The sequence below is a fragment of the Pseudopodoces humilis genome, chromosome 26 (genome assembly GCF_049639895.1).
Source record: "Pseudopodoces humilis isolate 2021_Gansu_Grassland_sample_001 chromosome 26, ASM4963989v1, whole genome shotgun sequence".
In the NCBI taxonomy this organism is placed as follows: Eukaryota; Metazoa; Chordata; class Aves; order Passeriformes; family Paridae; genus Pseudopodoces; species Pseudopodoces humilis.
Window position 1 is genome coordinate 258,673 of NC_142225.1, and position 16,265 is coordinate 274,937.

General features: G+C 44.9%; 1 protein-coding gene across 5 annotated transcripts in view; it reads left to right on the plus strand.

Annotated features, from left to right (window-relative positions):
- Positions 1–12,837, plus strand: part of CEPT1 (choline/ethanolamine phosphotransferase 1) — a 32,886-nt gene extending 20,049 nt beyond the window's left edge. For 2 of the 5 annotated variants that reach the window (XM_014258940.2, XM_014258941.2), the window contains exons 6-9: positions 8,141–8,272; positions 8,921–9,079; positions 10,229–10,354; positions 11,987–12,835. In XM_014258940.2, the coding sequence (XP_014114415.1) occupies positions 8,141–8,272; positions 8,921–9,079; positions 10,229–10,354; positions 11,987–12,106 (537 nt within the window). In that variant the 3' untranslated portion in view covers positions 12,107–12,835. Of the gene's footprint in view, positions 1–3,412; positions 3,498–8,140; positions 8,273–8,920; positions 9,080–10,228; positions 10,355–11,986 lie in introns of all 5 variants that reach the window. The other 3 variants (XM_088066978.1, XM_014258942.2, XM_014258943.2) reach the window with 2 other exon arrangements.
- The last annotated feature ends 3,428 nt before the right edge of the window (positions 12,838–16,265 follow it).

Below are 16,265 nucleotides of genomic sequence, written 5' to 3' on the forward strand. Positions count from 1 at the left end.
GTTTACCATGGGAGAGTCACTTGAATATGCAAGGAACTTGATGTAGAATAAAATATGGAACTAATGATGTCATATCTAACCAGGAATATTATCACCTTGCTTTGTGAATAAATTCCCCATCCACTAAGACAAGTTGGGTGCATTTTCCCCCAAAAAGAAAGGCATTGCTTAGTCTCCATCCAAATGGAGCAAGTGCTTTCCTGCAGCCCTGCCTTTGCCTTCCCATTTCATTTGGTACTTCCCAGCTCTGCCAGAGGTTCAAAACACTGTGGTGACTGAGGCAATTCATGGATTTTTTTGGCTGCTAGTTCATTTTACCTGGATACAGTGCATAAATCCAAATTAATCATTTAGGTGTAAGAATGTCCTCTTGATCTCCTGACCTGTTAATGCTTTTCAGACAGTTCAGATACTGCTTTGCTCATGTCTCTTGAATAAAAACATTGTTGCTTCAGTTTATAATGGCATACTTTCACTTATTTTTCATTTTAGGGGCTGTTTAGAACTTCTGTGAAGGCTGGTAGCAATCTGCTTGTCTGTCATTCCCATTTATTCCTTTCCTGAAGCCACCAAGTCCCACCGGGACCCACTGTTGGGTTGTGTGGCTTCCAGGGGCTGAGCAGATCTTCCCTGCCCTCTCCCCAGGGCCCCCAGAATTCCCAAAGTCACAAAAAAAACACCAGGAAAGATGATGGTCTGGGAATTGGGACAGGAATTTCTTCTTTTTCGTTGGATCCTTTTAGCCAAACCAATCTCCCAACTCCACTGATGGCAGGAGGTGGTGCTGGCATGGGAGGGAAAGTGGGGCTGAGCAGGTGTTTTGGGGGAAGAAAGTGGTCAGGTTTTAAGGAACTTGGGATGACTTCTCCATGCAGCAGCATCAGAGATGTATCTGGTTCATCCTGGGCTTGCACAGTTACCTTGAATTCAAGTTAAACCCAGAGAAGGAACAGTGTGCCCCTTTCACCACCTTCTGCTTCCAGATGTTCTCCCTTCTGCAGTCCAGCTTTGAGAAGTTGCCTGTGGATTTCTGGGTTCTTAGATTTCTGTCTAGAGGCCACTTGACATCCTGAGAAAAAATTTCATTCAGAAAGAATGATTCCAGCATCAGGCATGTGCTTTACTGATATAAAGCCTGTCATTTTAAGTCATCTGACAGTGGTTTTAATGAGCATGGGATGTTCCCAGGACTTTTTCCTCCTCAGGATTAAGAATTTATGCGTTCTTTAGGTGCTAGTTTGGTTAGTTTCTCCTCAGTAGGCATTAATGCTTTTATTTTCTGTTTTAAGGAGCCATTGAAAATACAGAATATTAAGGTGGTACTGAAGTTAAGACTTGTATTTGTTCTACAATAGGAGATTCTTCCTGTAAGTCAGGGAGGAGTTTTTGACAAATATCCTTGGCTGCCTGATGGTGTTTCTGTTTGAGTTGGAAGGGCAGAGCCCTGGGCAGGGGAGTAAAGGTTGTGCCATGGCTGTGTAAAGATAAAACTGTCTCCCTAACCTCAGTCCAGGCACTGCTCCCCGTGTGTTTGTTGGACTCTCAGCCTCGTGCAAAGGTTTGTCTGGCAGAACAACTTGGGTTTCCACACGTGACATTTCTTTATTGTGCATAAGATTTCTGCTGCCAAAAGTAGCCTGGTTTCCTATCCAAGGAAAGCTGCAAATTGGAGTTACCTCCATGATTTATTAGTCACTGTTTCTGTGAACTTTCTCAGTTTCTTTCTGTTCTTTAGGTGACTGACAGAAGTAGTGAAATGGGCTAAAACACATTCCTGCACTCCTGGAATGGATCTGCTCCAGCCCTTCCTTGGCTGGACACGCTGAGAACACATTTCCATGCTGATTCAAGGGCTGGGAGGAAGAAATTTGCATTAAATTGGTTGTTTTGTGTATCTCTGCTGAGCATTTTTATTTTTTTCTTTCAAGGTACCTCAGTGGCTCCATTTGTTTGTATCAGGACTGAAAACAGATCTTTTAGAACATTCTTTGCTCAGTGGAAGTTAATTTTCCCCCTAGCCAGTTGTGATTGCCTTGCAGGGTTGGTATTGAGAAAATTTAATAGAGGAGCGCTTTCAAGGTTATTTCCTGGGTGTCACATCTCCAGGTTTGTGTAGTGAAAAGCAAATTGACAAAGCAAAGACTCATGGAATGGGTTGGGTTGGGAAGAACCTTAAAACTCATCTCATTGCAACCCCTGCAATAGGGGATGTCTGCCAAGGGATTTAGGTGCAGATTTAGAATTATCCCTTGTGCTATGGCTCTGCTGCTGCCCAGACTGGAGATCCTCAAATGAGAGGATCCACTCCCAAACTGAAGCAAAGTCTGCAGAGAAGCACTGAGCTGATGATAAAATCAATTCCATCCTGTAGCTCATTTCAGGCAGGCAGAGGAAAGCCCAGCCCATAATTCTCCTTCCCTGTGCAGGTGATACCAGCAGGGTTTTGTCACAGCAAAGCCTGTGTCTGCAGGATTTGGAGTCTTTTAGGTAGAATTATCTAGTTGGAAATAAGGATAAGCCAGAAATGTTTCAAACTGACTTGAAGGGTTATTTTTGATGTAGCACTTCAGGGCAAGATACTATTACATGACTATAAAATATATAACATATTTTTTTATATATAACATACATTGATATGCATATATATAGATGTATAAAATGTGTATGCCTATTTATAACATATGTAGTATATATATCCACCCCATGTATGTATCTCACACCAGCAAGTTCATCCTCTTCATTTCACTTGTATTTTTATATACTCCTGTTTCTGACATTCATTTCTACACCCATTTTTTGCTCTTTCTACCTCCTAGACTTTTCATGCTCCTTACAACAAAGCCATAAATTCCCTGTTTTCTCCCATTCCTTCCTGCATCACATCCTGGCTCTGCTGGAACCAGAAGTGATTTCTCTTCTTGATGCCACTGCACCATTTCCATCAACCCTTTAGGGATTTGTGTTTCTTCAAAGCTTGATCTTACTCAGAGAATATTCATATTAAAATAGGGTAGGGACTATAATATGGGTTAAAAATACATTTTTAGAATTTTATCATCTGTACGAAATTCTTTTTTTTTTGGTGGACAAGGTTAAAACTGAATATTTATTTCTGCAGCTGCCAATGGGCAGTGAAGAGTTCCAATATCTTCTGTTGATAAAATGGATTTTCTGTTATTACACTGTGAAAACAAAATTATACCACAACATTGCTCTTAATTTGAACAATAAAACTAAATACATTTTTGCCTTCTAAATTACTTGTGAGTTTTTCCTTTTCCTCAGCCTTTTGGGGTGTTTATACTGTGCATGACAGAGTTGCTCCGCTGAGCTTGCGAATAACTGACTTGAAATTGCTTTGAATAATTTTGCATTGTTTGTTTTTTTTTTTTGGCTTTTTATACCTAATCAGAATTGATGTGACTGAAGTACAAATCTTCATAATAATCATGCATTTACTGGCAGTGATTGGAGGACCACCTTTTTGGCAATCTCTGGTAATTTTGCTCACGTTCTTATTTTATCCTTTTTAATAATCCCGTGGTCGCTGAAGGACTCCTGCACATCTCGAGACAGTTTCACTTCTGCAGGAAAGTTTCACTTTTCCTCATAAATGGAAACAGATTTTTTTAATCCAGATCCCTTAATTAACTGTGGATTCTGGCTGTACCAGAGTCATTAAAACAAGGTTATTTTATACTCTGTACCTGCAGGTAAAAAGCAATCAAGCATTGCATGAACTTAGGTGAAATCCCGGCCAAAACTTGAATTAATTCCATGCAACAAACAGTGGAGGAATATTAAACTGGGATGAGGATTTGGGGGAACTCTTGGGAGAGAAGTTGGGAATCATCAGTAGATAATTTGGCCTGAATGTGGCTGATAACTCTTGATTTGTGTAAGGGAAAAAACCCCATTTGTCAGGTTTTTCCTTTCAAACTAAGACGATCCTGATTAAATGAGCTCCTGGCACAGCCTGGCTGCAGATGTTTTATTTATATCTATATTATGTATATATTATATATAATATAGATATGTTGATATAGGCTCACCAGGCCATGTCAGCTGACAGTTTAATGGTAATTACAATAATAATAGTAATGCAGTAGTATTAGAAGCCACATTGAGCTATCAAAATGGCATTGTCCACAGAAAAGCAGGTATGTGCATACATAAATTAAAAAGACATAAATTCACTGGAAATAAAATCCAAAGCATTGATTTTCTGGAAGGTTTTCCTAGTTTTCCTTCCTGTTTATCAGTCTTCTCTCTCTATTTGACAAATGCAATTCTTAAGGAAAAAGAAATCTTGATTTCAGTAACACCAAGAGATGGCCAAAAGTCCCTAAAAAGCTTAATGTCAAATGTATGAATTTCTAATCTGCTCTGTGTAATGGGAGCAATGAACCCATCCCAAATGAGCTAATTGTGGCTATCCTGATTTTGCTGCTTGTGCTTAAAACCCCAAAGCCCTTAATTAATTCTAAAAACTGCAAAGTAAATACCATCTAAAGGGAATGAGGGTGGGTAGGACTGATTAGAAAATAAAAATGAGGCTACACTTGATTTTATTGGTGCCAGTTTTTCCAGATACATTAGTGTGGCCCAACATCCCCATGAAGCTATAATGTAATATTCTGTTACCAAGAGAATTTCTCAGTTCCTGTTCAGTTTCCTTTAAAAAAAACAAAGTAAAGGGGAGAAAGTGCTGCTTAGAGCAACCTCTGCCACAATTCAGTGATGTTTGTGTGAGCTTAGAAATGGGTCTCTTGTTATTAAACAGCTTAAGTAACTCTAAAATAGTCTGTTAAATAACCCTTTTCAGCAAAATCTGGAAATCTAGCAGAAGTTCTGTGTTGCAGCAGCATTTGCCTAAGGCAGCTCCCAAAAATACTTAACTAGTTTGGTTGGTTTAACGGAGCATTTCTCCAGAGAGCAACCTTAATCAGGCCTCCCATGATAATTCTGTTTAATTCAATGAGTGAGATTTTGTGTTCGTTTAGAGATAAATGTTATTTGCTGTTTGCAGAGCAAAATAAATCACACAACACCTTCTCACCCAGCCCTCTCTAATCCTTCAATTCTTGATGTGACTACAAAATTGGTGGTTTGGTATTTTTTATTTTCTTCTGTTTGGGGGAAGTATGGAGTAAATGTGTTTGTGTACTCAAACATTCCACTTTTCATGGGGAAAGCAAAACACTGTGAACAGGCAAAATGCAGAGTTGTGGATTTTTGCAATTGCTGCTTTCATTACCTTTCCTTTGTTCCATGAAACTGTGTGTGCCTATCCTGACCCCCTCCTTTCTTGCAGTGTAAATTCTCCTCAAAGCCTGTTAAGTGCTGCTTCCCAGGCTCCTGGAGCTGGTTAATTCCTGTGGGATGCTGACTGTGGCTCCATCTTGGATCATTTGAGACATGTGAATAAAGCAAGGAAGCTTAGGGTAACTGGTTTAATAGATTTTATATTTGATTTTCCTGCTTGAAGCAAGGAAAGTGCTGCAGTTGCTGGAGTTTTCTCCCACAGAGTCTGGAATATGAAAAAACACCAACACTTTGGGAATATGAAGCTGGAGTTCAGCCCTCTGGAAGCTGTTCCTTGGACAGATGTGACTGCAGTGTATCTGGACAGCTCCAAACTGCAGCTGGGGTCCAGCCCTGTGAGGAGGACTCCAGGGTGTGAGTTCCCCAGCTGGCTGGGGGGGTTTGTGGGACTGGGGACAGGAGGGGCTCCTGGAGGAACCCTTCCTGTGCTCTCTTACATGCTGCTTCCCTGAGCCCTTAGCTGGACTCTGCTCTGGCCTATTTCCTCATAACTTTATTTTATAAATCCCAATTCATTCTGCACAAAACTGATGGAATGTACTCTGGAATCCTGGCAGTAATTTTCTTGCAAAATATTCAAGACTTGCTTTAATGCTGGCTCTGGCAACTGCTCCAGACTCCGTCCTTTGCTTGCTGCCACTTGGTTATTGCCATGCCTGGGCTCTTCCCAAGCAAAATCTGGAATTGTGGAATGGTTTGGAATGACCCTTAAAGCTCATTCAGTCCCACCCCCTGCCATGGGCAGAGACACCTTCCACTAGTCCAGGTTGCTCCAAACCCTGTCCAGCCTGGAACGCTTCTTTCCCAGGGTTTACTTGGATTCTGCAGCTCTCTGGTCAATGCAGTCTTCCCTCTGTGATCAGTCTCAGAGGGTTTAACAGAGAACATGATTTGCCTGTAAAAGATGTGACTGGTGATACTTCCCTGCATTGCTGACATGGGTTTGGGAAGTTCTGCCTGCGTGTGACTTTGGATGAAGGCCCTGGAATCACCAGGAAGGGCAGATTAACTGCAGGGGCTGTAGTGCACGTGGAATACCAGACAGGGCAGCCTTGTGGCTGTCTTCCAGTGTCCTCTGAGTTAAGATTCAGGGGCTGCAGTGCCACTTTGTATTAACATTTCCCTCTCTTCCCCTACTCAGAGGGAAAAAAGAAATGTAATCTGATATTTGCTTGATTTTGCTGCTTACCACTTTTGACTTTTCAGCAGGCGCTGACTTTTTAATCCACTCCTGGCTTTCCTCTGCCAAATTTCTGCATGTGGCTGTTTCTCAATAATTTTTTCTTCAGACATGTTTTGCACTGATGCAGCTGCTGTGGAGGCCAAAAGGAGGGTGTTAAGAACCCAAATCTGGACTATTACAACTGTGTGGCCTTATCTTCCTCCCTGAGAATCCTTCTCCAGTGTTCTAGTGCTAGCTGGGAGTTCACAGGGTGTTTTTCCCAATCAACTTCCTTTGTCTTGGGAAAATGTCAACCTTAATATCTTCTGACTCCTGTAATGGAGTTTGCTACTGTTTCCTTCTGCTTGTAAAAGTCAATCTAGCTCATTCTTTAAATACCAGAGTATCAGTTCTGAGGCAGAGGTCAGCATAGGTACCTGCTTTTAGAAGAGTTTGAGAAGTTCTGAGCCTCCTGACATGAATGGATGATTACAAGTAGTGCTACAGTCTGGCAATTCAAGTCTTCTCTTTATTTGTCTTTATTCTTTCTCTACAGTTCTCTACATGTAGGAAATGCCTTTTTTTGCCTTAAGAGGGGAGAAATATATGAGTGTCATGAAACTGGGTGGGGTTTGGGGAGTGGGCTGAGCAAGGCATGAAGGGTTAATGCTCCTCTGCCTCGTAATCATGCCCTGAAAAGACCAAGAGGTTCAGTTGTTGGATGGAGTAGAAAATTGAGGATCTTCAGGAATGATCTTCAGGAGTGTTTGGACAGCGCTGTCGGGCACAGGGGGGATTGTTGGGATGTCTGTGTAGGAACAGGGGCTGGACTGGATGCTCCTGGTGGGTCCCTTCCAGCTCGTAATATTCCATGATAAACCTGCTGAAATCTACTCTGAGAGTGTAATTAAAGAAAAATAGAAGCAACTTGACCTCCTCTGGGCTTGTGTTCCTGGTCAGATTCACTGGGGAGCCGAGCATTTATTCAGTTGAGTGCCATGACTTCAGTTCCCAAATGAAGAGCTTTGAGCAGTTGAATAGATACAGTTGGGAAGTTTTGGTTAGTTATCACTGAACACTTGCTTCCATAACATATTTCCTGTGGTTTACTTTGGACTGTTCTTCATTTCTAGTTTTTCCTGTTTTGCTTGAAACATAACTGTTAAAAAATGAAGGAAACTTTCGACACTACCTGTGCTCGTTCTCCCCTCTTTAGCAACCTCATCCTTCCTCTCCTGGGTCACTGATCTGACTTGTCTGATCTCTTTGCTTGCCATGCCTTGCACAAAAGGTTGGATCCAGTACTGACTATCCCAGGTGGCTCTTGTTCTGCCCAGTTTGATTCTGACTGCAGCTTCAGGAAAGGTGATGATTCTCTTCCCTGAAATGATTTAGAGCAAGTTCTTGGTTTCTGTCCATTTCTCTGCTTTTGCTGTCTCTTCTCTGGTAACTGAACATAAGTCTGGCTTTCTTGGAAGCTTCATGGAAGGATTTTTGGAAAATACGTTTTTCTCTGTAGAAATGTCAATCTCTGTATAGCAGAGAGAGAAGAGCAAATGTTGTGTTGGAAAGTGGAGTGTTTGAGTGCACCTGAAATACCAACCCAAATTTGAGTTTGTGCATATTTTAACTTCTTTTCTCTCTTCCATTAAGATTCCAATACTGAATATTCAGGTGAAAATATTCCCAGCTCTTTGTACTGTGGCAGGAACCATATTCTCCTGTACAAACTACTTTGGTGTGATCTTCACGGGTGGAGTTGGCAAAAATGGATCCACTATAGCAGTGAGTACCTTGGGCTGCCAGTTCCTCCTCAGCACGAAGGCTCTTCAGCCACAGTTTGTGTTTAATCCCTTCTCCATGGAAATATTTTCCCTTCAGCTCCTTGCTGGCTTGGGAAAACTAGTTAATGTTGTGTGTGTAACAATAGTAGATTTAGGAGTCAAAGTTTTGAAATTCTTGATATAAAGTACTCATTGTACTTCAATATTTGTTTTTGAATTAATGAGATAAACCAAATTATACAAATACACCCCTCACTGAAGAGTTAATAGAAATATCCTATGCAAAAATCCATTCAGAAGGAAATTTTTCAAGAAGATTCTGGGTTTGATCTTTCTGAAAGATCTGTATTATTTATATTACCAATGTAAAAGAACAAGTGGAAGTGCCTACACAAGCACCTTCTGTTGCAGTGGTTCTTGCTGCCTAAAATCTGTTTTTTTTCCCCAGCACCAGAAAGTTTCCACCATGTTCTCAGCTGCTGCGTGCTCAAGTTTCACTACTTTTTCTTCCTTTTACCACTAGTTTTCAGAAAGATGTTTCTAATGTGATTTTATTTTTAACCCCTCATTGCACACCATGTGAGGGGCTCTTTGAGATTTCTTTGCAATGTGCACATTTTATTAACCTCATGCTTTAATCTCACCATAGGGAACAAGTGTCCTCTCACCTTTTCTCCATATTGGCTCAGTGATCGCCTTGGCTGCAATGATCTACAAGAAATCTGCTGTGCAGCTCTTTGAGAGGCACCCCTGCCTCTACATCCTGACTTTTGGCTTTGTGTCTGCCAAGATCACAAATAAACTCGTGGTGAGTGTTCCAGAACCTTCCCAAGACCTGTTGCAGGAGAGCTCTGTAGATTTTGGAACTCTCTGGGTATTCCACTGAGTAACTCCCACGTGTTTGTGCACTGAAGAGATGCTCGTGCTTTGCTTTAAGTAGGCTGGAGGAGCAGCAGAGTCATTTTCTGTTTGAGAGGGCAGTGGGAGCCTGGAGTTGATGCTGTAGTTGCACAGGCAGCATCAGAAGAGCTCAGAGCTGTTCTCCCCCTTCCCCAGCTGTTAACACACGTTTGTGATGTGTTTGTGCACGTGTCAAGAGTTGGGCTGGAACAGGCACAAAGGGGAGGAAGGTTTGGCAGAAGGAGTGGGGGTGATGGTGAGGTTTGGAACACTTGCTGGGGGTTTACCTTGAAGAACTGGAGGTAAATAGGGGTTAAAATAATTAACATTTGTACAAGGACAGAGTTGTCAATGAACGAGGGTTAAACAGCTCCTGCCTCAAACACCATCCCAGTTCTGCAGGCCTCTGTTGGGCTGCTGTGAGCTGGGTCAGTGCTGGACTTAACTTACAGTGGAAGAGTTTAAATTCATAGTGGAGGAAGGGTTTCTTTCTTAGCAGGTTTGCTTTGGTGCTCACAGCTGTGCTGTGCAGTTGGGATGGAGTGTGGGATGGTTCTGTGCACACAGGGAGGTGGGAAGGGCACACCTGAACGCCAAAAATGTTCATCAAATTGTAAACAGAGAGAGATGGTGATCCTTGTGGAATGGGATAAAAAGAGGTGGAGAGAGAAGAGCACCAAGTGTCCTCAAATTTTGAAGCTCCAGCAGCTGTGAGTTTTTGTTTTCAGGCTCAACTTTAACATTTACCAGTCTGCTTCCATTTCACTGTTTGGTTTCTGGCAGGAGGAAGAGGTGAGGCTGGAAAACTTGTTAGTTTTTTTTTCCTGTGCTACATTCTCTGCTCTAATAAAAGACACCTCTCTGCAAACCTTGCATCTCTGTAGCTGTGGAGCACCATGGTTCAAACAGTATTGTTGCAGCCACTTGAGTATTTGATATTTTGCAGTGATGTGGCTTGAACTTTATGGTTTTGGCTTTTTGTATTCTGAAATCACTCTGCCTTGGCTGGCACATGTTTATTTCTTAAATGTCTCTTTTTTTTTTTTTTTTACTGCAGGTTGCCCACATGACCAAGAGTGAGATGTATCTGTATGACACAGCATTCATAGGTCCAGCATTGCTGTTCCTTGACCAGTATTTTAACAGCTTTATTGATGAGTATATTGTCCTCTGGATTGCCCTGGTGAGTCCAGGCTCATTTGGTTAATTAGCTCTGCCACTGATTCACCGCGTTGGGTGTGCCCAGCTGAATCCCCTGGAGGGGGTGCAGAGCTGAGCAGGGTCAGTGTCCCTGGTTCGGTGTTGGGATGGTCCTGGCACTGTCTTTAGGGATGGTCTGTGTGAGGGGATGGAGGCACTCCCAGTCAGTTTGCAGAACACCAGTTTGGGTGGGATGTGGATCTCCCGGAGGGATCTGGACAGGCTGGATCCATGAGCAGCGTGTCCTCGGGTCACAACAGTCCCATGACATGATCCAGGCTGGGAGAAGAGTGGCTGGAAAGCTGGGAAAGGATTTTGTGGTGCTGGTGACAGTGGCTGGACCTGAACCCAGATGTGCCTAGGTGGGCAGTGGCACCTGGGCTGTTGAAGCCATGGTGTGTCCAGAAGGCCCAGCGTGGTGTCCACTGCTGGGGCACCTCCAGTCCTGGGGACAGCTCTGGGCCCCTCCTGACCAGAGGGACATTGAGGGGCTGGGGTGTGTCCAGGGAAGGGAATGGGGCTGGGGAAGGGACTGGAGCACCAGGAGTTGCTGAGGGAGCATCTGGGGGGCTCAGCCTGGAGAAAAGGAGGCTCAGGGGAACCTTCTGGCTCTGCACAACTCCCTGACAGGAGGGGACAGCCAGGATGGGGATCAGGCTCTGCTGCCAGGGAACAGGGACAGGACAGCAGGAAATGACCTCAAGTTATGCCAGGGGAGGTTTAGGTTGGATGTTTAAAAAAGAAAAAGGTGAAAGAGTTAATCAGGCACTGGAATAAGTTGCCCAGGGCAGTGGTGGAGTCACCGTACCTGGGGTGTCTGGATGTTGCACGTGGGGGACGTGGTTCAATGGTAATTATGGTGGCTCTGGGGTGATGGTGGGACTCAAACTCCAACTTTGATGACTATGATAGTTTAAAATTTCAAAGCACTGTAGCAAATATTCAAAGCTTAGATTAGAATATTTTGCAGATGAGCATTGCTGCCTCGTTAACAGGGGTTCTGTGATGGGCGATGCAGGGGTGCTCTGGCATGCCTCAAGCTCTGGAATGTCTGTCATGATGCCAGCACCCATCAGGAAAAACATCCTAAATTCAACTTACCTGGGCTTAACAAATGCTCAAGTTTAATGAACAGAGACAGTGTTAACCTTTCAGTAAAATTGTGTTGATGTGATGTGGAAAGATGTTGTGTGTATGGTTATCACCACTGAAAGTTAATGGGACATTTCACAGTATCTCTGTAGCTGCTGTAATTCTTCTCCACTTTCTGATTGTAGAATTAAGAGTCTGTCTTGTCTTAGGCAGGAAGAAAGCCCAGCATTCCTAGAAACTCTTTAGGGAGTGATGCCCCATCCCTGGAAGTGTCCAAGGTCAAGTTGGACAGGGCTTGGAGCAGCCTGGTCTAGTGGAAGCTCTGCCCATGGCAGGGGTGGAGCTGGATGGGCTCTAAGGTCTCTTCCATCCCAGGCCAGTCTGTGACTCCATGGCTGTTCCTGGAGCTGGAGGTTCAGCTCAGTGGAGCACAGTGCTGTGTTTGGGGGGTGTGGGCTGTTCCAGCCTGTGGGGCACACAAGGAACATGTGGGTGTAACTGTGGATGACTGTTCCCCGTACAGATCCTGTCCCTGTTGGACCTGCTCCGATACTGTGTCAGTGTGTGCAACCAGATCGCTGCCCACCTGCACATCCACGTGTTCCGCATCAAGGGCTGCCCCACGCACTCCAACCACCACTAGGGATGGGAGCTGCCACGGGGGAATGGAGGAGGAGGAGTTGGGTTTCCACAGGAATGGATGAAGACTTGTAGGAGACTAAGGCTAAAAAGCAGATAAGAACAAAGTAATTTATAATAATCAATGTTGTATAACTTTTCTTCTTCGTTATCAGTAACACTCCTTAACTAGTCTCCTGCCTGAGAGAGTGAATTCCAAGTACACCCTAGTCAACTCTCCATGTAGTCAACTTTGTTGGTTCCAAGCCTGGGAAAGCATGCAGGAAGTAAATGCTCTGTCTTTGTAATTACCTTGATTACAAATTAATCTCTATATGGTGAATGGATCCCCCCACCAACTGAAGTTTCTAATGTAGTATAATTACAGCTGCAATCTGACTTGCTTTTAATTTTAATATTTCATCATCTCTTAGTGAAATACTTGTTTAGTGTCCACTTGAAATTTATTTACTAAAGACCTGAGCTGGTAAAAACCCAGAGATATCTCACTAAGTTGTGTGGCTGCAGCAGCTGCCAGGTGGGAGCCAAGCTGGGGTGGTTTGTGCTTGTGACAAAGCGGTTTCATGCTGAACAGGGTCCTGCGAGCCAAGGGGTACCCGGCATGCAAAATAGTGTGGTATCTTTGTCAATTAATTTTATTTTTTTAAATAAACATTATCTAAAAAGACAACTTATTTCTCAATTTTCTTCAGTGGAAAAGACTATAAGAAAAAAAATTTACTGTTTACTTTTTTATGTATAAAACTTAAGCAAAATTTCCTTTCTGCTCTTAATAAATAAGAATTTTTGAGAGCAACAGTTGTCTTGAGATGTATGTGTTGCTCTGTCCTACTAAGACTTGTGAATGACAAACCTGCCTGTGGTTTACAGAGTAGCTTTCCAGTGCTTTTATATGAATCATGTTTTCATTCCAGGATCTTTGAGAGCTTTACCTGCTCTAGAGTGTAGTAAGTTTGGGTTTCTTTTTTCTGTCATTGTTTTAATACTGTTTTAGCTGTGGTGAACCAAGATTAATGGAGGGTTTAATTAATTGCATGTTAATGAAGTTCACCACAGGCCCTGGCACGGAGGGCAGTTTCAGCCCCTGAGCAAAGGGGCTGCAGTGCTGAGCAGGGAGTGTCTGTGGGCAGGGTCTGCCTCGGATGGGGGAAGCTGCTGGGACAGAGCTGGAATGCTGGGATCCCACCTTGGAAATCCCAGCCCTCGAGCCATGGAGCATCTCCCTGAAGGTGGGAAGGGAATTCTCTGTGCTGGGAGCCCAGGCCAAGGCAGTGCCTGTGGACAGCGACATGGCTCTGAAGGGGTTAAACACAGCTCATGGTCAGAAAATAAAGGAACCAAAAAACCTCACACCTCAGTAAATCAAAACCTCCCTCAACTCCTGGAAGCACTGACGTGCATTTCCTGTGATACCCCAGTGATCAGAAAATGTGCTCAGGAAGTGCAGAGAGAGCTCGGTTCTCGCAGTGCCTGGGGAGGTTTGGAGCCCACGTTCCCTCTCCCTGGGCAGAGCTCAGTGTCTGGCTGCTGTGGACTGAGGGACTGGGCTTGCTTGTGTCCTGCAGGGCCAGGACTGAAGGGGACGTGCAGGAAGGTGACTCTGCTTCAGTGCTTGCAGTGTTTGTAGGGAGAGACCGAGCTGGCCCTGCTGGGCTGTGCTGGGAAGCAGAAGTGCCGAGTCCTTGGGCTCAGCCTTGGCACAAGGAAGTGCCCAGTTTTGTGTCTTCTGGGCTTGGAAGAGTCTTGGCTCCTTCCTTTGGGGTGGCACGGTGTCAGCAAGCGAGCCAGAGCTCTTGTGTCAGCCTGGGGGCACTGGGGGGATCAGGAACCTGCTCAGGATGAGGAGGAGGCTCCTGTAAGGATTTGCCACTCCAGCTTTGAATCTTGTGAGCAGCAGTTTGATGGCAGGCACAGCTGAGGGTTCTCTGGGGACCTGGCTGTGTGGCCTGGCTGGAACCAGAGAGGGGGGATTGATTCCTGCACCCTGATACACCTGAGGCAGCTCCCAGGTGTCCTGGAGCTCTGCTCCGAGTGCCTTGGTGCCAGGAGTATCTCCATGAATGACGTGACAGCTCTAGAATGACATTTTTAGATACAAATGGAATTCAGGGAGCTCATTAATTGGATTTTAGCTGCAATGAACTGGGGAAAGGGTCGATCTGGACAATGTGGCCTCTGCTACTGTCCTTCAAGGGGAGCAGGTAAAAGTCTGCAAGGGAATAGCCTGGAAGGGTTTGAACATGCACTTTACAAACCACGTGTTTCCTTTCATCAGCATGAAGTGGGTGCAGAGCTGTTGCTTGGAAAGTGTGAGTGGTTTCCACAAATCAGAATCAGCCTTTGACCAAACACCTCTGTGCCCACTCACCCATGTAAACAAGGAAGATTCCTGCTTTCAGTCCTCAGGGGTTTAAGATTAGGCTGCTCCAAATAATTTGTTAATAATACTTGAGACTGGAGAAGAACCAAAGCCTTTAAAAGGCTGTGCAGGACCAGATTTCCCTGTGCAAAACTAAAGCCTGTTGCTGTTCAGGAAATGCAACAGGACACCTTTTTCTGAGCTTTTCATTCCCTGTAAGTTTGGATGCCCCCAGCCAAGAAAAAAAACTCCATTTCTCTGTTGATGTAGTTTCAGTGTTATCAGGGAGCAGTCACTGCTGGCAATCCAAGCTCTCTGAAGTACTGCTGTGGCTCTGGGTGTGTTGACAGATAATGGAATAAATGACCTTTCCACCTGCCTTGTTTGTGCCATGGGTCACGCTGGATGTGCTTGTGGGGTTGAGAAGGGGGACAGGGGCTTTGTGGCCTCAGCCTGATCTCCTGATGGGCCCTTTCACTTTCTGTTGTGTTGAGAAGACACTCAGGAGGGAGAACTGCAGTAGCAGTAGCACCTGGGACTGAGAACATGCCCTGCTAAAAAAAATACAGTTCTGCTCTGCAGGTTTTCCTCTGTTTGTAAAGAGAAGCTGGAAATTTCCACTGGGTGTTGTGTTGGCTCTTTCAGAACTGCTGAAAGAGTTCCCTTACTCTGATAAGGGGTTTAACACAGGAAAGGGGCAGGGCAGGACACCTCAGGGCCTCTTTCTGTGTCATGAAGCGTCAGCTTTGTTTCAAAGCACTTTTTACCTCCTCTTCACATCCCACCCAGCTTGCCTCAGGTACCTCCAGTGCTGCTGTGGCCTCGCTGAGAGCGTGGAATGGAGCACTGCAGAGGAGTTGAATCATTGCAGCAGTTCAGAGTTCATGGCCAGCTGGGCTGGAGTGGGGTGGGAGCAGGGGCTGGTCCTGCCCTGGAGCTGTGGAAGCACTGGGCTGTCACCCCTGTGCTGGCTTGGGCAGGGTGAACCTTCCCAGGACTGCCTGCTGGCACTGAGGCTGCTGGCAGAGGGTGACACATACCAGAGCATGAAATTATCTTCCCCAGAGCAGCTGCAGGGCAGGGATTGAGTCCCAAATCAGCAGCAGGGGCTGAGCTGCCTGCCGCTGGGCCCCGAGTTCCTCGGATGGTGTGAGTTGGCCAGTGTTCTGCTGGGAACTGTGTTAACAATTTCACAGAATAAATGAGCTCTTTCCAAAGCAGGGAAACATTTCTTGGCGCCATTTGATTTGCTGTTGTAGGCTTGGGTCAAGTGTTGGGCAAATCTGAAGCAGGAAGAAGGATTTAAAAATACCCTGTGGGTTATGCTGATGTGTTGCAATGTGAGCCAGCCCCGGTGTCCCTGCTCCCAGTGTCTCCCCAGCACTGCCCACCCTCTGGGCATTAAAGGCACTCAACACCCTTTGGGTATTAAAGCCACAACTTAACAAATACCTGTAGGAAAAATGAGAGTGACTTTTTACACAAGGAAACAATGACAAGACGAGGGGGAATGGATTGAAACTAAAACAGGAGATTTTTAGATGGGATATTAGGAAGAAACTCTTCCCTGTGAGGGTGCTGAGGCCCTGGCACAGGTTGAGAAGCTGTGGCTGCCCCTGGATCCCTGGAAGTGTCCAAGGCCAGGCTGGATGGGGCTTGGAGCGACCTGGGACAGAGGAAGATGTCCCTGCCCACGGCAGGGGCTGGAGCTGGGTGATCATGAACATCCCTTCCATCCCAAACCAGTCTGAGATTCCATGATTCCAGGATGTTTTTGATATTTTGATGCCTGGTGGGTACCAAG